Source organism: Eubalaena glacialis, chromosome 5, assembly GCF_028564815.1.
Source record: "Eubalaena glacialis isolate mEubGla1 chromosome 5, mEubGla1.1.hap2.+ XY, whole genome shotgun sequence".
NCBI lineage: Eukaryota > Metazoa > Chordata > Mammalia > Artiodactyla > Balaenidae > Eubalaena > Eubalaena glacialis.
This window is the reverse complement of record NC_083720.1, coordinates 10,486,476-10,511,922: the sequence shown is the minus strand read 5'-3', so window position 1 is coordinate 10,511,922 and position 25,447 is coordinate 10,486,476. Positions and strand designations below refer to the sequence as shown.

The following is a 25,447-nucleotide window of genomic DNA, read 5'->3' as shown; positions in this document are numbered from 1 at the left end:
TAATGTAACAACTGAATAATGTTTTAACCAGAAGTTATGATAAAACTCTAATGAAATAATGGAGGTAGAGGATATGTGTTTTTGTAGGTATGAGCAGATTGTTAAAAAAGCTTCTACTCTGGGACATTAATGGATACATATAGTGTAACACCGAGAAATCAAGAAATAGAAATATCAATAAGCCATTTAGGTGTATAAGTACAAATACCAAAAGAAAAAGCTTCCAAAGTTCAGATACTTGCCCCTGATGATTGGGTATCTTGGGCGGGGAGAGTAGGAACAGACAAACTCAATTTTTTGCACATTGTACTATTTGGCTAAGATGTATGCTAATTTATTACACTGGATATATTAAATTAAACAATAGTTATTTTTAAGAAACTGTAATAACTTGAAATATGTTATCTAAAACAGACAACTATTTCTTAGGAAGATAAATGCTATAATTAATAAGTGAGCTGAAACTGTCATATCAAAGTGATTGAAAAATAATGCTTTGAACATTTCCAACTGTTTTTAAAACTTTGAAAACTGCTTGATCTCTAAGTGTGTATACTTTTCCTATCTAACTTTTTATGCTGTTTATTTGTTTAGCATGCCTTTTTCCACTGTGTCAAAAAAGTTCAATGTTAGACTCACATTTTCAGAAATTCTAAATTAATCAAGTGTGAATTAATTTATGATAGATGCTAGACAGCAAAATTCCAAACGCTGGCATAAATTCTGCCTTTGAAACAATCACAACTGTAAAGTAGCAAAATTGAAAATAATCTCCATAGAAGTCCAATATTTTACAACATAAAACAATCACTATTAAGACAAAAAAAAAAAAAAAAACAGTCTTCACTATCTATCTGAGGTTGAGGTAGGAAACATAAACAAAATGTTCCCTCACTCTATCACTTATGCGTTATCAAGAGACTTCAATTCTGCAATGTATATACCCCCAGTTGTGTGTTAATTTTACAAAGTTACTCTGTTTTTTACTAAAGTGAAAGGGAAATGAAAACCTTTCCGGGACTGGCCTAGTATAATGCATTTGTAAAGGTGAAACCTTAAAAGTGAAATGGAATGGGGCACAGGAAATCAAATGAGTTTAAGGATTTAACTATAACCAGGGAATAAAAGGTTATTCATTTTTGCAAAACTCAAAGCAGTCTCTGACGAGTCTAATTAATGAATAAAATTCTTGTTTCTTTTACTATAGACCTTTAAACTATTTCTACTCAGCAGTCTCAAAATGATTTCACTAGGAGGTATGGGAGTTACTGAGCTGAAATGGCAGCTGCTGTTTTTCTCAGTTTCCTTTATTCCATAAAAGGATTGGTAACTTACTTTTGGCTTCAAAACACTTCTCCACTGGCAACTCCCCTCTGCTTTGTCTCTCCCCAAAAAGTTTACTCTAATTTAGAGTATTCAAAGGGGAAAGAATTAAGTTCCTTTCTAAAAGTAATTAAAAGCATGATGTCTTTTATTCACTTGCTTCTAAATTAGGACTGCCCTTTCAAAGAAATATTAAGCTGAAACAGATAAAGTTCATCTTAGTAAATACTACAGTCATCTAGGGAAGGAAGGATCTATTTGTGAGCCAAGCTCTCCATACCTGTGGTTTAGCAATATCCACACGAAAAGAAGATTAAGCAGCTCTCAAACTGCATTTGAACTATTCAGTAGATGTCAGCATATTAAATTCCTTACTCTTAAAGATCAACAAGATATATTTTCATATTTGAATACTTTCTTATCATAAAAATACATTCAATGCCTTGCTGGTAACAAAACAGGATTGATATTGATTCTAGATTTGACCACAGATTTACAGTCTTCAATAAAATACTACTTAGGAGAAAATATATAGTCTGGAATTTTTTAGTGAGTCATTTTGGAGAACAGAACTAAACCAAATAAGTGAGGAGAAATGTAAAAAGTGGAAAATGCTCTGAGTCAATTAACTAAGGGCAAGCTCCCTCAGACTTTTCACAACTAAAGAGTCCTCTGAGGATACAAGTAGATTAATTAAATAGGTACCTTTGTGCTTAATTACTTTCATTTCTCCCAGAAAGGTATTATATGAAATTTCACAATCATTCTATAGAAGCCACGATATAAAACTGAAGAAACTAAAACATTCCAACTCTATGGGATGAAATTCAATTAGAAATTAGACATCCACAGCTAAGTATGTATAAAATAATTCTATATATGTTGTACAAAAGTAGAACTCATTGCATACAGGTGGAAGAATGATTTACACATCATTCTTTGAATGTTTAGAAGGATTAGATAATTAATTGCATTGCAACTCTATAAAGTATAAGAAATTCTTTACAGAAAGAAAACAGGTTTGCAGCAAACCAGTAAGATAAAATATACATGGAACAATTAAAAAAATAGATTGAATAAAATCTGTAATGGTATAATTTATCCATCCATGTCTAAAAATAAAATCATCCATTCAAAGTAATTTTCTTTACAAAAGAACTTTATAAAAACTTTACAAACTACTTGAATATATAAATGTGAACAATTATTATCAATAATGTAATTTGTTTTTAACTTCACATAAAGGACCACTGTGTTGAAATAATTCTGAAATGTATTAAAATGCCTCTTCCTTATTAAGAGGAATAAAAGCAACAGCATGTAACATTTTCTTTGTCATCATTATGACCGTCACATGTGTAGCACCTAATTGAATTAATCCAGTTTCTCCTTCTCTGCTTCCAAACCTAGTGACACTGCTATCTATGTCTTCACTATCACCCATCTCTCCTTTCCTAATCTGTATACAGCTATAACCTAGAAAGAACTAGTGGTTCTCAAGTTGCATACTGTGACTAGCAATACCACAGTCCCGCCTTTCACGTGAAAACATTTTTATCCAGATCTCTGTAAGTACTTAGCACAATGTCCCAAACATAAAGGAGTTCATTTCATATTTTTCTTAATAAGTGAGCAAATAAATGTGTGAAGTTAGTAAGCAAATAAATAAGCTTGGCAGATAGGCATACTGGTAAAAATCAAACAACGAAATTTTAGCAGGAGAAAATCATCCAGAGCGCTACAAGAGTGAGCATTTTGCACTTACAGGTTTTGCAAGGACAGAGGACATTACTTGTTCTAAGACCGCTCTTCGTCTAATTATATAACTGAACGAGTTGAGAGAAACCCTATAAAGTGTGTACAGGCAGCACACCTATACTATTAGCAGATAGCACATTCTAGAAGAGTCCATCATACTGACATTTAGCATGTTTAAGCATTTTCATTACAACTTGAATGCAAGTCCTATTTTTGCAAAGGTCAATGGAGGTAGGCTCTTAAAGCAGTCAAATTTGACAAAGTTGTTTATCATCGGTTTCCCTGTGAAACGTACTTGCTCAAATAACAGTCACTAGACATTTCTTCGCTTTAATTTCTTTATTGTTATAATTGTTTAACTATTCCCCATGGAAGATAGGGGTTTTGTTGAGGCAACCAAGAAATTCTTCTGAAGTCTCCTGCTGGGGACTTAATATCCTAAATCCAAGTTTTGCTTCCACCAACACATCTGCTTAAATACTGCCTTATGTTTCTGGTGGGGGGAAAAAAAAGGAACTATCAAAAAATTGAAACCAACTCGACATCCCATGTAGACACACCTTTACTTTAAAAACCTTCTTGTCATTAAATGACAGAGTTGTTTTAATGGTTCTCCCACTAATTCAGTGTTAGGGGCAAACTGCCTAGTGGGAAAACATTGAGTTTAGCAGCTAATGAGAAATCTACTTTAAAGCAACTCCTGAAGGAAACCTTAAAAAAGAACATGTAGAGCTTCCCTGGTGGCGCAGTGGTTGAGAATCTGCCTGCCAATGCAGGGGACACGGGTTCGAGCCCTGGTCTGGGAAGATCCCACATGCCACGGAGCAACTAGGCCCGTGAGCCACAACTACTGAGCCTGCGCGTCTGGAGCCTCTGCTCCGCAACAAGAGAGGCCACGATAGTGAGAGGCCCGCGCACCGTGATGAAGAGTGGCCCCCGCTCGCCGCAACTAGAGAAAGCCCTCGCACAGAAACGAAGACCCAACACAGCCAAAAATAAGTAAATAAAAAGAACACATAAAGTTGTGTTTGTTTTCTCTTCTCATGGCAAAACAAACATGGGCACTTACTAATAACCCACTCTACTTCATGTCGGAGATCTATTACTCTCGCAGATTTGAGGGGACAAAAGTCTTTAATTTTAAATTAAGAGATCCTGTTAAACCGTTCTACTTTTCCTATTCTCCATGGAACTTTTCACCTTCTAAGATACTAGATTATTTATTTATTTATTACACACACACACACACACACACACACACACACACTCACACACACACACACGAAGTTGAGAACATTTGTCTATTTTATTCATAATGTACTCCAAGCACTAAGTACTAAGGTACATGGGTAGGTATTCCATATGTATTTCTTGAATGAATAAATGAATTAATCAACCAAAAGTTCTTGCCATTTTTCATTTCAAATTCAAGTTACATGGCGCATTACACATTATTAGCTTCTGGAGGGCCCTATAGTTAATAAATGTGAGTTCATAAAAGTAAAAAGGTCTAAAATCTAGATTATAATATAGGTCTATGCAAGCACAACCTAAAGAAATGATTTTTTTTCTCTTAGGCCCTAGCCAAATATGCAAAATAAGTCAGCTGTACTTATATTGCAATACCCACATCTTGAAGATGTTTATTTATTTTTTATTAAACCTAAGCATCAATAGTGGGAAGGATTGAGATCGCAACCAATATATTCTTAAAAACATTTTAGGGAGACATATCCAGCGGGATTAGGTTAGCTCTAAGCATATTTGTTTCAGGTTAAAGGATACTCATACTTAACTTGCTATGTCACTCAGAAGCTATCCAGGAGAGTAAATTATTCAAAAATAGGGAGGATAAAACCTGGGGCCCACTGCATTTCTCCAACCCAAAAAGGAGACCTTGGGTTAGTCTCCTATTCTAGCAGATTTTCATGGCTTCACCTTATTTTAAAGATGAACTTAGCTCAATACATTTAGCCAAAGTCTCCTTGGGTTTCTAAAGGTTTATTCCTGTTTTAAACTCCAAATGCCTAAGAGCGTTCAGACTTCCGAATGCTGGAGAACTTATACCTCATCAAAAAACAATAAATTTCCTTGGAAAGCACTTTAAAAACATTCAAGCTTAGAGAATTTATCTTATTGACCTTGGAAAAGGCAGGAAAAAAAATCTGAAGAAATAGTTTCTATCTGAATTTCTTTTTCTGCTTATTTCATATTGGAATTAATCATGCTTATATATCAGCTTGAGAGAACCAAATGATCCTAAAACAACTGGCCAGCAGTAATGTGAGTATCTGCAAGCAAGCACACCTATTTGAAAATTATAAGCTACATATGGGCCAATAATTGCAAAGTAATTGAGTGCATTAAGATGAATAAACAAATTATGATGGCAAAGAGGACAAAGCCAACAAACAAATAAGAAATATGGGAGAAAACATAAATAGAAAGTTAGGACTGCTTACTTATCCATGGTAGTAGTGTGTAATGTCAACCCTACACTGATAATTACTGACATGTCTCTGGGTAAGTGTCTGAATCTACTCAGCTTTCAATCTTCTCCTCTGTACCTGAAGAATTTGGATTAGATAAAAGGATTTTAGTTTAAAAGCGAAAGGGGTGTGGTATTTCACAAAGTTCAATAAGTAAAACAAAACAGGAAAACTTGCTTGCCTCTTGGGCTCTCACTTCCACTGTCCCTGCCCAACCTCCACCCCTCCCCCACTTGTCTGTGGGTAACCTTCAGGAAACCCTGGATGCACCTTGTGAAAGTCTCTGGAGGGAATGGTTTCAATGGACTGCTGTAATGCCTAACTTTCTTATTCTCCATGAGATGCCACAGTATGGCTATCGATCGTCAATTTAACGTTTATTGTTTTGCTACATCATTCATAATTGTATTATTGTTCTCATGAATATAATGCATTTAGAGTAGATAGCAGGCATAAAGAATAGCAATTTTGTACTTAACATTCTCATAGATAGCTATCACACCTCAGGACATTAAATCAAGAAAGTATTGCATTTTTACCACTTAGCAGTCAAATCGTATTTGCCTGTAACTTTAAAAACAGAAAATGTAAAGAGACAGAATAAAAATTTCTCTGTCTTTGGTTTGAGATATAATTGTAAAAATCCTTTCAGCTTTAAAATTCTGATTTTAATACTAAATCAACTGGTCAGTGAATACTCTTTCTAATGTATCTTTATTTAATAACATTAAAAAGAAACAAACTTCTTAACAATGTTTCAGAATAAACCTGATACTTAAAATACTTCACAAGAGCCCTCTCTTATCTAAGGGAGTTTATTTGATGTTCTTATATTAACAATAAAAAGGAAGGAGGAGTTTAAAATGGGGCTAAAATGACAAAAAGCTTAAATATAAAATTGTTAACCAATTGAAATATCTTCTATATACTTGCAGTAAAACATGGAATTTAGCTGTGTATACTGCCACCTATAATTCACTGAAATATAACACATTCTTCTCAGATAGAAGGAAATGCACAGATGTTCCTGAACACAATAAAAATTCTACAGGGGCTGTGTAACCATCAGCAATTTAATACAGCAGCACCATATTAAAATGATGTCCTTAAATGCCATAGCCTTTATTTTTTCTTTTATCCATTTTATTCATAATTATTAAAGTTGAAATAAAACTCTAACAGCAATAACATTTCTGCCTTTACATCTAAAGCTCATCTTCATATGTGGGCAAAATTTAAGAGCACAGAAATAAATAGAGGAGTTCTTGTTACAGTCTCTGATCTGAGAATCAGATCTCATGTTCCCATGCATGTCTTCATTTTAAACATAAAAACAGTACATAAGTTATGAGAATGCCAGCTAAACCCAAACTACTCACTTTAAGGAGGAAGAAAAGGAGCAGTTTTTTAAAGGGGCATTCATTTTAAAATCGTAAATAAATTTTCTCATCTCAACAGAGCTTATTTCAGATGTGCTTTTAAAAAAGAATCAGGATAACGAATAATAAATTTTAAAAATAAATCATATGTTCTAGGTTGATATCTACTCACTTTCTACCTTTCTGAGATAAACACAATCTTAAGATATTTTAATTCTAGAAGAAATACAGTGATCAAATAAGGAACAATATACGAAAACATAAATTAGAAACAAAAAACTTTTAGAAAAATCCTAATGTGAACTTCAGTAAGAAACAACCATAAAACAACCAGTAACTTAGTTTTGTTTTTTCCAATCAGAAGAGATTGTCAAAACTATCTATGCATGTTAGAAACAAGTCAGCATTCCAAAAGGACTCTCCACTTGGAATCTGAAAAACAGGTCTCACTATTTAAGGACTCACCAACTGAAAGAAGCCTCTTCCTAGAGTTTCTAGAAACTCAGTACCGAAAATTAGGATTATTTTTTTATCCTTCTAGTGAAGATTATACAGAAAGGCTAACAATCCTAATTCCCCCTCTTCCCACACCAATGTCAAAAGGGACTCACCTTGCAGTAACACAGATGTCCAAAACTTTCAAGCCTGGATTTCCCCTTCTAGACTCTCCATATGTTGCCACCATCAGCAGTTTCAGTTGACGGATGCTACTTAGGAGTAGGTCCCGACTACTCTCCACATGACGAGCTTCCCATTTCTGCCGTCCCTCAGATATTTGTTAGGGGATTTTTTTTTTTTTTTTTTTTTTTTTTTTTCTGCTTTCTGGAGTAGACCTGAACAACACAACGTTAAGGTCTTTTAAGAAACCTATCTGGATGGGTGTAAATATTCGACATGTGAAAGTATCTTAAATGGAAAAGGAAGTTATGAAAAGGATAGTCTCACCAACGTGCCCTCAGGAAAATAGAACATAAGTACTGAGAGACTGATTTCCCATAAATGCCTGATTTGCATAAGGCGGAAACATCTCCTGGCCAATGAACAGCCACCATCAATCCCACTCATCCTCAAGCCAATGAATTTACAGCTTGGACTCCGGCTGGACTCCCACTCTTTGCGCTCCTTGCTCGTAAATGCGTCCCGCTTCAGACCCTCAACAGACATCCTTGTAGGTTGCTGCGGTTTGTGTTTTCCAATTGTAATACTTTGCTATTCCCAAATGAACTCAATTCCTGGTAATTCAAGCTTGCCTCAGTTTACCTCTTTATTTAGGCTGCCAAATACTATTACAGATCTAGTTATTCCATGGTTTTATATTTTGAGTTAATGCTCAAATCCATCTGGAGTTCATTTTTGTATATTGTATAAGATGAAAAACTTTAACCTTTCCTTTCACAACAGACATGGAACTTTTCCACTCTAAATCAAGCAAACATATAGGATCCTTCAACTTTGATCTATCCTGTTTCACTGATAGGTTAATATATTTTCTTATACGAAAAACATGGTTTTAACTACTGTGCTATTTTTTTTCTTACGTGTGTGAACCTGTGTGTGTACCTTATATTTATACTTAAACCCTTTCATTCTGGTCAACTAATCCCGGTTTTATTAGCCTGTGAAAGACCTCTCAGATTACTCTTAATCTTGCATGTATAAAATAATTACCAGCCTAATTACAGAATTATTTCTAAACTCCATAATATCTAAACCACAAACAATACAGGTCTGTTAGTTATGAAAAAGGAAGCTGGGGAATAAGAAAAGAAAAATATATGTATACTATGGTGATCAACAGTCCTTTTTTGGAACTGACATTCCTTCATTTCAGGAAACTGAAGAACAGAGAAACTAGAAGCAAGAGGTGTCCCCAGCCTTCCCTGGTGGCAAAGTGGTTGAGAATCCGCCTGCCAATGCAGGAGACACGGGTTCGAGCCCTGGTCCTGGAAGATCCCACATTCCGCGGAGCAACTAAGCCCATGCGCCACAACTACTGAGCCTGTGCTCTATGAGACCGTGAGCCACAACTACTGAGCCTGTGTGCCACAACTACTGAAGCCCATGCACCTAGAGCCCGTGCTCCAAAATAAGAGAATCCACCGCAATGAGAAGCCCGCGCACCGCAACTAAGAGTAGCCTCCACTCGCCACAACTAGAGAAAGCACGCACGCAGCAACGAAGACCCAACACAGCCAAAAATAAATAAATAAATAAATTTATTTAAAAAAAAAAAAAGACAGTGTCCTCTCTGGCTGAAAATTCAGGACGTTGCTTTGAATCTATCAAGTCAATCAACCTTTCTTTTCTTTTTTTTTTTTTTTTTAATTTTATTTATTTATTTATTTATTTATGGCTGTGTTGGGTCTTCGTTTCTGTGCAAGGGCTTTCTCCAGTTGCGGCAAGTGGGGGCCACTCTTCATCGCGGTGCGCGGGCCTCTCACCATCGCGGCCTCTCTTGTTGCGGAGCACAGGCTCCAGACGCGCAGGCTCAGTAATTGTGGCTCACGGGCCTAGTTGCTCTGTGGCATGTGGGATCTTCCCAGACCAGGGCTCGAACCCGTGTCCCCTGCATTGGCAGGCAGATTCTCAACCACTGCGCCACCAGGGAAGCCCTCAACCTTTCTTTTTAACTTAACCCTGAAACACTTCTAAATTATATCTCCTGATTCTACCTAAGGCAGCAAATGCCCTCCCATATCAGCCATATTTACTTTTAACATCTAACATTCTAATCGCAGAAGACTCCTTCTTAGCTTGTCATTCTGACCTTATAAAAGGAATAAAACAATTCAGAATACTGGCCATTGTACTTACTCTGGTCATAGTTATACAGTCAACATAGTATATATGAAATAAGATGAAAACTAGAAAACAAAGAACATTATAATATGGTACATCACTTTTGAATAGTAGCAGTTCAGAGAGAGAAGGAATGCATTTCATGAGTTGTAAGTGAGAGATCAAGTGTTTTGAACACACTTGTAATGTACAGTGGATTTTCCATTTTAAGTAAGGTTTCTTTGAAATAACCAACTTAAAAGACCTTTCTCAAATACAGATTATTAAAAGTATAGCCTTTGGAATTGAGTATAATATCTTAGACATATTTTTAAGATGAATAATAGTGGAAAGTTAAAAAGTCAAGCATTCATTCATTCAGTCAGCACGTCTTTATTAAGCATTGATTATGCAGCCAACAAATCTATCGAAAGTGTGACTGTTCACCTGAATGTTTGTTAGGTTCCTTGGGCTTAAGCAATACTTCTCTCCCTTATTCTGCCCAGAAGAATGAAAACATGTTCTTGTTGTATTAGATACTTGGTTAGGTAGTCTAATCAGACAAGATTCTAAAAATATTTTGAGAAAAGCAGCTATCATCACTTCACCATTAAATTAGAAGCAGCAGCCAAGATTCTCAAATATATATGCTAATGAACAAGCAATGATATTAGGTTTTATCATACTTCTAAGGCTGAGTATTGGCCATTAGCCCAATTCATACCAAAAGTATTACTCAGGTGTGAATGCTAAATGAGGATCTCACCCAGCTCTGCTGACCTGAAATCTGACCAGGTTCTTGCGGGTGAGGATGGGGAGCAATAAATCCAATGAAACAAAATTGAAGCTGCCTGGCATCAGAGATTTAAGTAACTAGGTCCAAAGTCAGGATATTGGCCTGTAATTGAAAAGCTTAATTTGCTGTTCTTATGATCTCCGTAGAAAAGCTTTTTGCTATCACTATTTTCACTTCTTTACTGTGCAAGTTCCTTTAACCTGCTTCAGATATTTCTTTCTGCTAATCTGTAGTACTATTGCCCTTAAAATCGTTAACACAAACTGCCCTTTTCTGGAAATCTTTGCTTAGTTAAATGTTTTTATTCTAGTCTTTTCTTTACTCCCCATGCACTCAGCATTCATAGTCATTATATGTTTAAATGTATTTTCCATGCTGTTTAATGCAGTTATTAAAACATTTTTATGCATATTCTTTATCAAATTGAGGATGAATTCTGGAGAAATATATCCATGATTTACCTTGTTTTCCATTCTTTCAGTATCCCTACAGCTGTGCTCCTATCACACGCGCACCAATGCATGTTTTTGTTTCTAAAAGTATAAGAAGCTACCAAGGAGAATACTAATAACAGCAATGCTAGACAGAAATATAGCAAAGAGGAGAATGCTGAAGAGAAAGTCAAATACATTTGAGGCTTGAGGCTCAGAACTGGTCATTCTAATAAATTCATTCTACTTTAAGTGATTTTCACCAATTCGTTTTTAATTTTGAGAATTTTAGTACTCATCAGCATGAACACAGTAGTAGGTACTAAGACTCTACGTCAAGGAATTGGAGGAAAAATCATGACTATGTCAAATAAGAGTCCTTTAATCCTAAAATTTTGATAAATATAGAAATTTAAAAATGGTATTTTACAATGAAACACCATGTTTTCATCAAAATGATTTTATAAATCTACACATAAGTTTTATCATATAAATTAAAACTTACAGAAAATTTAAACTTACCTAGAAGAAAATAAAAGTGTTAAAGCAACGTGATTATGAAGAAAAGCTCATTGATTTTTATGTTTTGATGCTTAATTAAAATTTAGTTAGATTGGTCTTCTTCATTTATTATTTGCATTCTCTTTAAAATTATAATCTCCTGCAAAATAAGGACAGCGTAAAGTTGTCCTCAAAGTAAATACTTTAGTTTGTGTTTCATGAAGAAAATAAAACCACCAGGAAAATCAATACTAATTATTCTCAATAAATATCTTAGTTAAGGACTATCTCATTCAAAAAAATCTTGTTATGGTAGTAGTTAATATTTATTGAAAGTCTACTATGGGCTGAGAATTTTACATACATCATTTCAGTTTAAGCCTCACAATGACTCAAGAAGGTAAATATATCATCATATTCTAACAGATGTTTAGAGTGTTTAACACACTTTGACAGTGTTTCAAAGGAGTTAAGTAATTTGGCCAAGTTTAAATATTTGGAGAAGCAGGGATATGAGCCCAATTTGGTTTAATTCTTCATAATTTAATGTATCATCAACTGCCACAGTTGGGTGCCTTCAGAAATGAGTAAGATATAGAACCTACCTTACAGGGCCTACATTACACATATTCTGAATAATTGGGCACACTTCTAGAAGAAATATGATATTTTTCTTCTGTCAGTACTTATTACCAAAACAATAATACATATTTTACTTACAGTAAGTAAATAAGATTCCATAATCACCTTCCTTTGGTTATTTCTTTCCATATTTAAAAATGTTTTTAAGTCATTTCCTTTCATTGCCTGCTGGCACAAGATTGTCACATAAATTTAATTGTTTAATTTTCAGCGATTTCAAATTAAAACAATTTTTCAGAGCAACATTGAAGAAATTAGTATAAAATGATGGTAGAAGTTTTGCTTAACAAAACACTGCTTCCCTTTTAAAGACAAGTTCAGAAATATATTAAAAAAAACACTAATATTTGCTTTGTGTAAAATGGGTACACTTCTTAGTTCTTCCTAGCTGCTAACAATCTCTAATAAACTAAATGAACAGGCCAATACTTCTTGGGCCATTGATCAACATGGTGTGTTTCAGGAACGGATAAAGCAGAGGTGCCTTCCTTTTGGACATGTTTGTTTTATCAATTTCCATTTTCAGTCATTAAAATCCCTATGATTCCCATGCCAGGCACTTCAGCATGAGAAAGAGATGGATGGTTTGTAATCTCTTTCACTTGTAAGAAAATGTATTCAAGTTTTGGTTTCCTAATAAAACCTCAAAAGGAAAAAAAAAACCCTCCTCAAATATATTCATGAATTCCTTCATGGCTGAACTCAATAAGGTACCAGCCATTTTGACTAGCATAAAACCAGTACTTCTGTTAGTACAAAAACTGGATGAACTCCATCTTTAATCTCTCAATTAATTCATTTTTTGTTTTATCTCCTAAGTAAATTCAATCAGATAGGCTAGGAAAACATCACGGTGTAGTAAAACGAGACTCAGTCTGAGCATGAAAAGGCCTGGATCCGAATTTTGTATTAATTTGGTGAGATATTTAAATTCTGAACATCCTAGTATCCTTACCTATAATGTTGGGATGATATTACCTGTAGACATGGGGGAAAATACCACAACTTATCTAAGAATGCTTGGCATATACTAGCTGTTTAAAAACCATGAGTCACTTTCACCTAAAAAACCCCAAGAAACTGCAATCAAATAAAGCATTTTACAGTATAGCAGTGCCAAGTCTATTTAAATAAGACATCATAGAAATCACGTTTCTTATAGAAAGAGTTATAGTAACCAGCCAAACTGAGAGAGATACCTTTTTTTAACTGAAGTATCTGCTTTACCATTTGTTCTGTTTACTATTGTAATTCTAATTACTAATGTAATTCTCACTCTACGTTTCATATTCTTTCCGTGGTGCCTGTCTCCAATAACGTTTTTCAAACCCTTCAGAAAAGAATGCTATGACTTGTAACCCTAATCACAATTTGAGTAATCTCATTCTGTAGTCATAAAATCAAGGGGCTTCCCCTTAAGAAAACAATTTATACTTTCCAGACAAACACTAGTATTATGTTGACTGTATCACTGTCAAATAAGAAGCAAACTCCCCGGGGAAGAAAAAAGAGAGATTTCTAGACATCTTTTCTCTTACTCATATAAACTTAATCCGGGCTTGCAATTAATTTTTGAAATTGTTCTATATCGACCTTAATGTTTAAAGCTTCATTTCTACCTCTGGGCCCCATCAGTAAAACCCATACATCATCCCTGTTAGCAAAGCAGCTGGCTTTTTAAATGTGATGTCTTGTAGTTCTTATTTACAATCCTAATCACATCATTGATTTCAGTAATCTTCAGTAAGAGTAATTATTAATGCTGTCAAAAGCAGAGGCTGGGATTCAATTTTTTCTTTTTTTTTTTTAATAAACCTGGATCATTAAGATTAAGCCTAATAATGTGACTCTAGAAGCCTCTGGGTAATTAGAAGTTTCCTCTGGTTGAGTATGTAACACAGTAAGGACAACGTCTTCACTTAAAATTCTACACACACCCAAAATATTTAGTTATATAAGCCACAAATGATTAAATAAAAATGCTAGAAGTAGTCACTCATCGTAACACAGAAGTAACTAAATTTTTTTTCAGACAGGCACCACACAAAATTTTATCTGATTGAGTATTTTTCTGTAATTTAAGACGGCCATAGATCTATTTTGTCTACTAATGCCAAAAAAACTAAGGCACGTGACATTTTTACTCACTCAGGTGTGTCTTTAACACACTAAGGAATTAAACAATGCTCTAAAACAAAAGACAGGATAAACCAATATGAAGAGGATAAGAGACATTTTGGAGAAATCAGATATTTCACTATCCAAAACAATTTTTAAGAAAAGGATAAGATGAGGTAATGCATTTTGATTTTCAGAAAAAGAGGTCATGATGTAATAAAGATTGTCATTCTGTATCAGATCTCTTCATTTACATTTTGAAAGAAGGTGTGGAACAAAACATAAGTTTCCAAAGGACTACCTATTTGTCACTAAAAGACACAATATGTAAGGGAGCCGACAAGAATGTTACTGTGCTCAATGTTGATCACCCACCCCATACTCAGGAAAAATATATGTATTTGGAACCAGTATCAAACACCGTTGCCTAATTTAAAAATACTCCTGGACTTCTTACTGATCAATATCTCTTATAGAAAGGATAGGAGTATAGCATCTGAACTGAAACAGTATTATTAGAAAATGATATCGTGAGCATTTAGGATGTATAATTCATGTTGCTTTCATTTGCTCAGACCATTGTAAAAATCCATAAATCATTTTCTTGTTCATGTATTGCTTAAGTGCAATTTGTCATTTTGCATTAAAGGGCTGCTTCAGCTCATCAGTGCTTTTAATTCACTGTTTAGAGTTTAACAAAATGCTGGCCCTGTCTGATAACCGAAAAGACACTGAAATGTGAAGCCACACCAATATTAACAAGGTTAAACAAAATGGAGAAGAACGGTTCTACTTCGAATATCAAGTAACACTTAAGAGCTAGTATTCTCAGCCCGCGAAACGTGGGTTGGTTTGTTCTGTTGGGTCCAAAGGATTAGAACACAGTAACAAAAGAGTTACCTGAATGCTTACAATAGCATGTATATGCTATAAATCTTTTCCAGAAACTCTAGTCAACACTCACTCTACTGTAGATGAACAAGAACGACCAGTGTGGCATTGGCTCCAAAGCCTTGCCTTCCCACCTCTTAAGTTAGGTTACATTACTGCAAATAAACTGATTTCATGGTTACCCATTTGAGATGCAATACACTCCAGGTACTTTGCATTTGCTCTCTGCACTGTGCTTGCTGGGAATGACAAGTGCCAGGTACCACCCAGCTCAACCCTGGCAGGGGCCTGGCATTTGAAAGACTCCTTATTGACAATTTAAATTCTTTTTCTTCCATTTCTTAAAAAAAAATTTTTTTTTCTCTCAAAGCTCTGGGCACACTGCAATAATAAGAGGATTTAGAAACAAATTGCTTTCAAGTCAAATTAAATCACTGCAAACACTCATTCATCCAAACGCTGGTTAACAAACTTGTTTCCCTCCCGCCTTTTACAGAAAAGGGTAGGGAAGAAAGCAGCCCGGTTAGCTGCTTTCAAAGTTTGTAACTATGTACATGAAACGCGACGGTGAGATCCTGAGCGCCGCCCTCCCCATTCGGCTGCCCTTAGAGGACAATGAAATAGACGAGGGTGCATAATCACTCACACACCTACCAGGATTTTTTATGAAAATTGATTTTGATAACCCCCCTCCAAATAATAATAGCTACTTTCCCCATCTGCTTTAGGATACGATTTGTCTGGGCCCAGATGGTTGGCGCTCCTGGAGGGGGCGTGGGGTGGGGGGAGGGTTATGTTAGGAATTGGTTCTCCCGGCCGGTTTCAATAATTGGGGGGGAGGGGGTCGAAGGACGCTGCATTGCACTATATTCTGCACTTCAAAGAGGTCGTCCACCCCCCCGCCGAAGCTGTTATGTATGTAATCACGGCCTCACTGAATTCTGGGGTCCGCCGAGTGAAAAATAAGGAGAGGGGGGGAAATCTGCTGGATTGACACAGCAAGGAAAAAAGTACACGGGTTTCATTTCAAAAGCATTTTTAAAAGGCAGATTTAAAGTGTGGTTTTGTTTCGTGGGTGACGGGGGCGGGGGTGCTGTTTAAGGTTCCAGAGTAAGGAGGCAAGTAAGGCAGTAAGGGTGCTGATGCCAACGTCTGAATCTTGGCCCGGGACAAAATGCTCCTGCAATTGCCCTTGGCCGGAGCTACCCAGACGGAGGCGGACGGCCAGGCTCGCGTCTGCTCTCCCAGGCGGAAGACCCCGTCGTCACCCCGCCGATACCACGGCGCCTCGGAGACTAGAAGTCAGAGGCGAGACCTCTAGAGGACCCCGGCCGGCGTCGCCGGCGCGAATGCAGGCCTCTGCGACCCAAGAAATCCTGAAGAGCCCCCAACAGGCCAGCCCTGTCGACTGAGAGCTCCAAAGCGAAATTCTCCGGCTTGCCCTGTGCTGCTTTCGCCGCTAGGAGACGCCTGTAACCCACGTTTGCGGCGAGAGTTCCCCTTTCAAACACAACTACCAAAAAAAAAAAAAAAATGCAGCTCAAGTGTTAACAGTGGATGTAGTGATTATTTACAGGCAAATCTGGCCATCTCTCCACGTTCTCATCTCCACCTCGGGAAGCTCTCTGGCTCTCAGAGAACGTCCAAAGTTGGCTCAAACTTCATCTACATCTTGAGAGCACAAACCGTCTCCCGCAAACAATTTCCGGATCTGCATTGTCATTCAGCCGCATGTCTCTCACACGCAAACACGCGCGCTCACGGGCACACACACAAGTGTTTCCGTATGTACAAATGAAATATTAGAAAATTACCGTCATTTTAAAAATGCTCCAGGATTCTGATGAGTCAGCTTGAAGACCTCAAAACATGTCATTTCAATCCTGCAGATCTAAAGAAAAAACAGGGAGGGGGAGGGGTAGAAAATACAGATGCAACGCCGTTATTAATATTCAGATACACTATAATCTCCTTTTCATTGATCCACAGGTCCTTTTATAAACTGACGCTCCATTCGCAGCCGCAGACGTGATGCTAAATTCATTTCAACTGCAGCGGTTTTCGCTTGGCTTTGGCCAATCGTCAATTTACTGCAGCTGGAAAAGGATTAGCCATTTTTGCTGGCATCCTTTCCTTCTAACCGCTCAAAGGCAGGACCCATCTCCATGAAAGAGCCAAGGGGGGCGGGGGGCTAGGGCAGCAGGCACGCGCTCGCGGGACTCGCAGGGGCATGCCTCAGTCTATAATCACGCCCATGGCCACTCGCCCTCCTTAATTCCCCGCCAGGAGGGAACGGCAACGTACCTCGGGGTCGGGGAAACGACTCTCCTTTTCCCGCAGGTTGTGGCGGTGTTGCTCTCAGGTCATTCATTACCAGGAAGCCCCAAGGGACCTTCCCATCCTGTGGCATAAGAAGGAAACTGAACAAGGGCTGCTTGCGTTTGAATAAACAACCCCTTACAGCCCACTAATTAACACACAATTATGTTTTGTGTTGTTTTTTTTTTTTTTAATCTTTTCTTGGAGAATTAACATTCAATCCACTCTCCCGCATTGAAGAGTTCGCGCTCTATTTCAACTTCACAGGAACTGGGTGCGTTTCCGCGCCGCTTTGCCCCCGCGCCTCGGGAGTGAGCCCTCGGAGCTCGTCAAGCGCATCCTTCGGGACCCGGGAGGAGGTGTGGAGGGTGCCCCGTTGGGGTTTACACAGAGCTGTGCGCTGGACCAGGAAGGATGGGTGCGAGCACCGTGAATGTGCAAGCGCGTTCGCAGATACCCGCAGCGGCACACACTCTGGCCCCGCGTGTGCAGCGACCCAGCCCATGCACCCACCCCCGCCTCCGCCCGCGCCCGCGCTCGCCGCCGCCCAGCTGCCCTCATCCAGCGGTCTTGCCCCAAGCTGGGCAAGAATCGGTGCTCCGGTCTAGCAGAGGGCGGCGGGGGGAGCTCTCCAATTGTCAGAATAAGCAGAAAAAAACCTGTGCGCGCCGCCGCGGCGTCGCACTTGGCCGGGGGGACGCGCAGGGATATCCGCGGCGCCTTGCAGCGAACAAGCCAGAGGCCCGCGAGGCCGGCGTTAGGCGGACGGGCTGCAAAGCGGAGCTCAGATGAAACGCCTCAGTCATTGATCAAAGCGTTCACAGCTCAAACCGGGTCCCCAAGCGCATTAATCTATTTGGTAAGAATATTGTGGATGTACGTTTAGGAAGGGAAGAGGTAAGTCTAACGCGGCCGCACGTCTATAGGAGCCGCCAGCCCTCAACCCTGGGCTTGAATCCCGCGGCTTTTCAGGACCCACCTAAGCTTCACCCCTTCCTTCCTACACGGCCCCTTCAGACCCTCACACTTAGTTTGACACAGGCCTTATCGTATCTGTTTTTTAAAAGTCCTGCCAATCTCCACCAGAGTCCCTTAATTAGGTAACCCCTGCCAATTAGTGGCCCCTCTGCAACTTTTTCCTGTTCTCGGTGACTTATTTCCACGATCAGTAGCAAGGAAAATACCTTAAAGGAAAAAGAATTTAGCGTCATTGGAAACCCCGCTCCTGGGAGAGGATACCGCTGCTGCTAATATGTTTTCGCATTTGCTGATGCAAACAGGGGAACCTCTCTATTCCCTCGCCATTACCTGCGGCCGGGGACTGGGAACTTTCCGTGGCAGAGTCCCAGCTAGCGCCTCGGGACCTGCCGGGCTGTGGTCGCTCTCACACTCACACTCACCCGGGCAGCCCGGGCGCGGGTTGCATCCCGCCCGGACCGGTTGCTTGCGTGACGCGCCTGCTTGACGGTCAGGTTGGCCAATTAGCGGTGGCTCGGTGGGTGGTGCTCCTCAGCGATTGGTTGGCAGAATGAGGGCGCTGCGCAAAAACAGAGAAGCGGAGCGCTCGGAGCTCAGAAACTGCCAGCCGAGATCGCAGGCTCTGGGGCTGAGGCAGGAGGAGGGAAGGACTGGAAAGAAGAGAGACAGGTTAGAGGGAAGAAGAGGCTTGGGAAGGAAACAGCAAAAAAGAAACTGCTCATCACACTTACAGAGAGGCAAACGACGGTGGAGATGAGGACAGAGAGAGACAAGACTATGAAAGCCAAAAAATACAAATAGAGCGAAAGAGGAAAAAATGCCAAGAAGAACATCCATCCGGAGAAATGAAGAGAATGAAAGTTTTATGCTGCAGAACCGTTCTATGCTTTTTCGGCACAAAATTCTCTCGCTGTTTTTAAGCTCTTTTGCATTTGCCAGCCGTTGACATTAAGAGGCATGTTCAGCGGTGCCAGCAGCATCTCCTCTTCCTTCTCCTCTTCCTCTTCATCTTCCTCCTCCTCCTTTTCCTCCTCCTCCTTCTCCTCCCATCAGCAAGAAGACAAACCGAGGACAGTCTTGAAATATCGAAATTTCCTCCTTGGGCTTAGCCAGCACCGCGTTGCGCCAAGACTGTCGGAATAAAGGACGCTGACTATTGTATTCTTTTATTAATTGGTCAGTGGGAAGATTACAGATGAGGAAAGGGGACGCCTGTCACCCTTCCTGCGCTAAGATTGAAAAATTAGGCTGAACTGGGGGAAACCCTAAAATGAAGCAAAAGGAATTAGATTTTTAAGGACAGAAAGCCACAAGACACCCCCCCCCCCCCCACACACACACACAGAGCGCACTTTTATTCGTTATTTTTTATTTGAGTTTTTTTTTTTTTTTTTCGTGGTGGCTGGGGAGGTGTTTGGGTGGCTGACTGGCTGCGGGAAGCTGCTTCCTTTCCCTTTGGAGATGATTGTGCTATTATTCTTCGCCTTGCTCTGGATGGTGGAAGGAGTCTTTTCCCAGCTTCACTACACGGTGCAGGAGGAGCAGGAACATGGCACTTTCGTGGGGAATATCGCTGAAGATCTGGGCTTGGACATTACAAAACTTTCGGCTCGCGGGTTTCAAACGGCGCCCAACTCTCGGACCCCTTACTTGGACCTCAACCTGGAGACCGGGGTGTTGTACGTGAATGAGAAGATTGACCGCGAGCAAATCTGCAAGCAGAGCCCCTCCTGCGTCCTGCACCTCGAGGTCTTCCTGGAAAACCCCCTGGAGCTGTTCCGGGTGGAGATCGAGGTGTTGGACATCAATGACAACCCCCCCTCCTTCCCGGAGCCGGACCTGACCGTGGAGATCTCTGAGAGCGCCACGCCGGGCACCCGCTTCCCCTTGGAGAGCGCATTCGACCCAGACGTGGGCACCAACTCCTTGCGCGACTACGAGATCACCCCCAACAGCTACTTCTCCCTGGACGTGCAGACCCAGGGGGATGGCAACCGATTCGCCGAGCTGGTGCTGGAGAAGCCGCTGGACCGAGAGCAGCAAGCGGTGCACCGCTACGTGCTGACCGCGGTGGACGGGGGAGGAGGAGGGGGAGGAGGAGAAGGAGGAGGGGGCGGCGCGGGAGGGGGCCTGCTCCCCCAGCAGCAGCGCACCGGCACGGCCCTACTCACCATCCGAGTGCTGGACTCCAACGACAATGTGCCCGCCTTCGACCAACCCGTCTACACTGTGTCCCTCCCAGAGAACTCGCCGCCGGGCACGCTCGTGATCCAGCTTAACGCCACAGACCCAGATGAGGGCCAGAATGGCGAGGTCGTGTACTCCTTCAGCAGCCACATTTCGCCCCGGGCGCGGGAGCTCTTCGGACTCTCTCCTCGCACTGGCCGACTGGAGGTGAGCGGCGAGCTGGACTACGAAGAGAGCCCGGTGTACCAAGTGTACGTGCAAGCCAAGGACCTGGGCCCCAACGCCGTGCCCGCGCACTGCAAGGTGATAGTGAGAGTGCTGGATGCCAACGACAACGCGCCGGAGATCAGCTTCAGCACCGTGAAGGAGGCGGTGAGCGAGGGCGCGGCGCCCGGCACGGTGGTGGCCTTGTTCAGCGTGACCGACCGCGACGCAGAGGAGAATGGGCAGGTGCAGTGCGAGCTGCTGGGGGATGTGCCGTTCCGCCTCAAGTCTTCCTTCAAAAACTACTATACCATCGTGACCGAGGCCCCTCTGGACCGAGAGGCGGGGGACTCCTACACCCTGACCGTGGTGGCTCGGGACCGGGGCGAGCCTGCGCTCTCCACCAGTAAGTCGATCCAGGTGCAAGTGTCCGATGTGAACGACAACGCACCGCGATTCAGCCAGCCGGTCTACGACGTGTATGTGACCGAAAACAATGTGCCGGGCGCCTACATCTACGCGGTGAGCGCCACAGACCGTGACGAGGGCGCCAACGCCCAGCTAGCCTACTCTATCCTCGAGTGCCAGATCCAGGGCATGAGCGTCTTCACTTACGTGTCCATCAACTCCGAGAACGGCTACTTGTACGCCCTGCGCTCCTTCGACTACGAGCAGCTCAAGGACTTCAGCTTCCAGGTGGAAGCCCGGGACGCCGGCAGCCCTCAGGCGCTGGCTGGCAACGCCACCGTCAACATCCTCATCGTGGATCAGAACGACAACGCCCCTGCCATAGTGGCGCCCCTTCCGGGGCGCAACGGGACTCCGGCGCGCGAGGTGCTGCCCCGCTCGGCGGAGCCCGGTTACCTGCTGACCCGCGTAGCCGCGGTGGACGCGGACGACGGCGAGAACGCCCGGCTCACCTACAGCATTGTGCGGGGTAACGAAATGAACCTCTTCCGCATGGACTGGCGCACCGGGGAGCTCCGCACGGCGCGCCGGGTGCCGGCCAAGCGCGACCCCCAGCGGCCTTACGAGCTGGTGATCGAGGTGCGCGACCACGGGCAACCTCCCCTGTCCTCCACCGCCACCCTGGTGGTGCAGCTGGTGGATGGCGCTGTCGAGCCCCAGGGCGGGGGCGGGGGCGGGGGGTCAGGGGAGCACCAGCGCCCCAGCCGCTCCGGCGGCGGGGAGACCTCGCTGGACCTCACCCTCATCCTCATCATCGCGCTGGGCTCGGTGTCCTTCATCTTCCTGCTGGCCATGATCGTGCTTGCCGTGCGTTGCCAAAAAGAGAAGAAGCTCAACATCTACACGTGTCTGGCCAGCGACTGCTGCCTCTGCTGCTGCTGCTGCAGCGGTGGCGGCTCGACCTGCTGCGGCCGCCAAGCCCGGGCGCGCAAGAAGAAACTCAGCAAGTCGGACATCATGCTGGTGCAAAGCTCCAACGTACCCAGTAACCCGGCCCAAGTGCCGGTGGAGGAGTCCGGGAGCTTTGGCTCCCATCACCACAACCAGAATTACTGCTACCAGGTCTGCCTGACCCCCGAGTCCGCCAAGACCGACCTGATGTTCCTTAAACCCTGCAGCCCTTCGCGGAGTACGGACACTGAGCACAACCCTTGCGGGGCCATCGTCACGGGCTACACAGACCAGCAGCCCGACATCATCTCCAACGGAAGCATTTTGTCCAACGAGGTAAGGCTGAAGCGCCAGGACCACCATCTCTCATCTCCTCCATCTGAAAGCCTCCTCTAGCCCAGCCCTTGTATCTCTGGTGCACTGTGTATTTATTTTTAGGATATTAGCTCACTTGTATCTTTGTGGAGGTAGGAATGGGGAGTCACCTCTCCCACCCTTTCGTGTGTAACTTAAACTTCGTGTTGTCCCTAATTTTCTCGCTCCACCCTTCCACGTTTATTTTCATTCCCCTCCTTTGGTGCTTTGCCACCTTGGACCTTCCCTCTTCCCTCAGGCATCTTTCCTTTAAAATCCTAACCCCCCTCTCAGTCTTTTCCCTTCTTAGAAATCTGGGGATAAAGGGGAAAGTGCGCGGGGGGAGAGGAAAATGCGGTGGAGGGACCTTCTGGCGCTGGCAAAGGTTTTCTTTTTCTCTTTGCATTTGTCCCAGGCGTTAATAAAGTTCATTGTTTTGCTTTGTTTATCGATGCTTTCAGTCGCGTGTAAAAGTAAGCTATAGATTGTTTAACTTTGCACAGTTGTCTAAACTCGAATGCATGTTTTAGTGAATGAGTTATCAGATCCTTGTCCTCTGAACTCGGGTTGCAAAAAAGCCTTCAATTCTGCTCTGGACAGCATTTGCAGACGCTCTTGAAGCCGAACGCCCACACAGTGTGAATTTGAATGAAGTTGCTTTGGCAGAAACCCCCGTAAGCGTAAACTAACGAAAGGCTTAAACAATTGTTGTCTTGAGTATATCTTTTAGCTAATAATTACCTTCTTGCCACCGTTTTGGATAAATCACTGCTGTTGGCTTTCTTCATCCAAGAATTTGGCTTGTCAATTCCGATTTCTTTTTATAAGATGGAGAAGTAGCGAAGTCGAAAGGAGGGAAGGAGGGGGAGAACGGAGTTGATTTCTGTAAAAGAAAGTTTGGACCGGAAAAGGCTTGTGGGTGCTGGAGGCGGGGAGGAGAATGCAGGGGGTGTTTGGAGGGGGAAAAGAATTGGGGCCAGGAGGGAAGGGAGGATTATGAACTCCTTTCTTGGCAGGTTATTTCATTTATTTTGAGTCTTAGATATTATTAATTGACTTTCATGAATATTTGTACAGCTCATTTGTATCTTAAGCACATTTTGAAAATAAACAACAAAATAATTCCATAAAATATCCAAACTTTTTGCTTATTGAGCGTGCTGTTTTTCTTGTGTCAACCAGTATGCACCTAAACACTTTTTTAGGCCACTGAAAAAGAAAGACTGCAGCATATATAACTAAGTTGACCCTATTGGAGACAATAGTTTATGAGCCCCAGCTATGACATCATTTGCATTCTCTCCTTAAAACACACACACACACACACACACACACACACACACACACACTTAAAATTGGCCTTTTACCTCTGCATTTTTTTTTAACCTTTACTGAAAATCTAAATTGAAGCGTCTCTGCATATCTTCTTGCCTTTACCCAGCAATCACAAGTCTGAGGTTTTAGGACAGCTTAGAAATTCATAAAAATGTACACAATTACTTAAGCTAGAATTAGTTCCTAACTTCAAAAGCAGACTGCTAGTTAAACCCTTAGCATTCAAATGCTCTTGATTTATTTATTTTTTTTCTAGACTAAACACCAGCGAGCAGAGCTCAGCTATCTAGTTGACAGACCTCGCCGAGTTAACAGGTATGGACTCCTTTTTTTTTTTTTTTCCTAGCTTGGTGTATGGACAAATTACTACCTACTAAAAGTAGGAATTAGGTATATTATTCAATATCAAAATAGAAAATGATAAAGTATTTCCAATTAGGGCAGGACATAAATACTGATTACGTTAGGTTTCCTAGACAATAAACTTTAAAAATATTGGTGTGTTTCATTTACATACAACCACTAAGTATACTTGAATATTTTGTCAGTTTACACTCCTACACTGCTTCTGATAATCTTCCTAGCTGTTCCAGGTATATACATATATATATCTTCTATGAAAATGATATAAACATATGCTTAGTTCCAATCACAGAATAATGGCTCAACTTTACGTGCCTTAAGGGCTCCAACTAACTGCTAATGTTTAATTTTAGAGAGTTAGGCTTAAGGTTATGAAAACTAGCTTTAAGCAGAAATAAAGCCACCTGAGAGCTCTAGGCATATGCAGCACCATCAGTGACCATGCGGTGGCAGAAGAATGTTTTCTGTGTTTCTTCACCTTTTTTATTCTAATATTCACATTTTTGTACTTCTAGTTCTGCATTCCAGGAAGCCGACATAGTAAGCTCTAAGGACAGTGGCCATGGAGACAGTGAACAGGGAGATAGTGATCACGATGCCACCAACCGCGGCCAGTCAGCTGGTAAGTGTGATCAAAGGGCAATGCTGACTTTTATAGTGTTTTTCAAAATTCAATCCTGAAAGGATGATGTTTAGGTAATTTTTAGTGTTAGTAAATCTACAGAAGAATGGTGCCATCCTATGTCGACAATTGTATACTCGAAGAGGATTGTAATATTTAATGTTCCTTCAGAGAATGAAAGTTAGAAATTCATTGTGGAATATGTTAGACTATGAAACCTTTCTTTTTTATGTAATGTTCTTTCCTGGAATTATATTGCATACAAAAGCCATAGATTTCTCACCGGGTCCAGTCCTCAGTCTTCAGTCAATTACGATATTATTAGACTTGCTTACGGCTGAGGTAACTGAAGATGAATGAAGTTGGTTGACCTGCACAAGGTCACAAGAGGATGAGTGGATGATCGGGGACCAGAATCCAAATTTCTCCATTTCCAGAGCAATGCATTTTACATGTCAACGAATATTGAATGAGAGAAGGAATGGAGATTAAAATCATGAATAGGTTGAAAGCAGGATTTCCAGTCCCAGGTTCTTAGGCTTCAGGACACTAGTTAACATTTGATAATGTGTATTTTCTGAAGCATCCTAGGTTTCCTCATATTTTCAATGGATCCATTT

General features: G+C 41.3%; 1 protein-coding gene across 1 annotated transcript; it reads left to right on the top strand.

Annotated features, from left to right (window-relative positions):
- The first annotated feature begins 19,864 nt into the window (after positions 1 to 19,864).
- On the top strand, positions 19,865 to 22,549 carry PCDH10 (protocadherin 10). The gene has a single exon (XM_061191090.1). The coding sequence runs from the start codon at positions 19,865 to 19,867 to the stop codon at positions 22,547 to 22,549; it is 2,685 nt and encodes an 894-aa protein (XP_061047073.1).
- Positions 22,550 to 25,447: the final 2,898 nt, after the last annotated feature.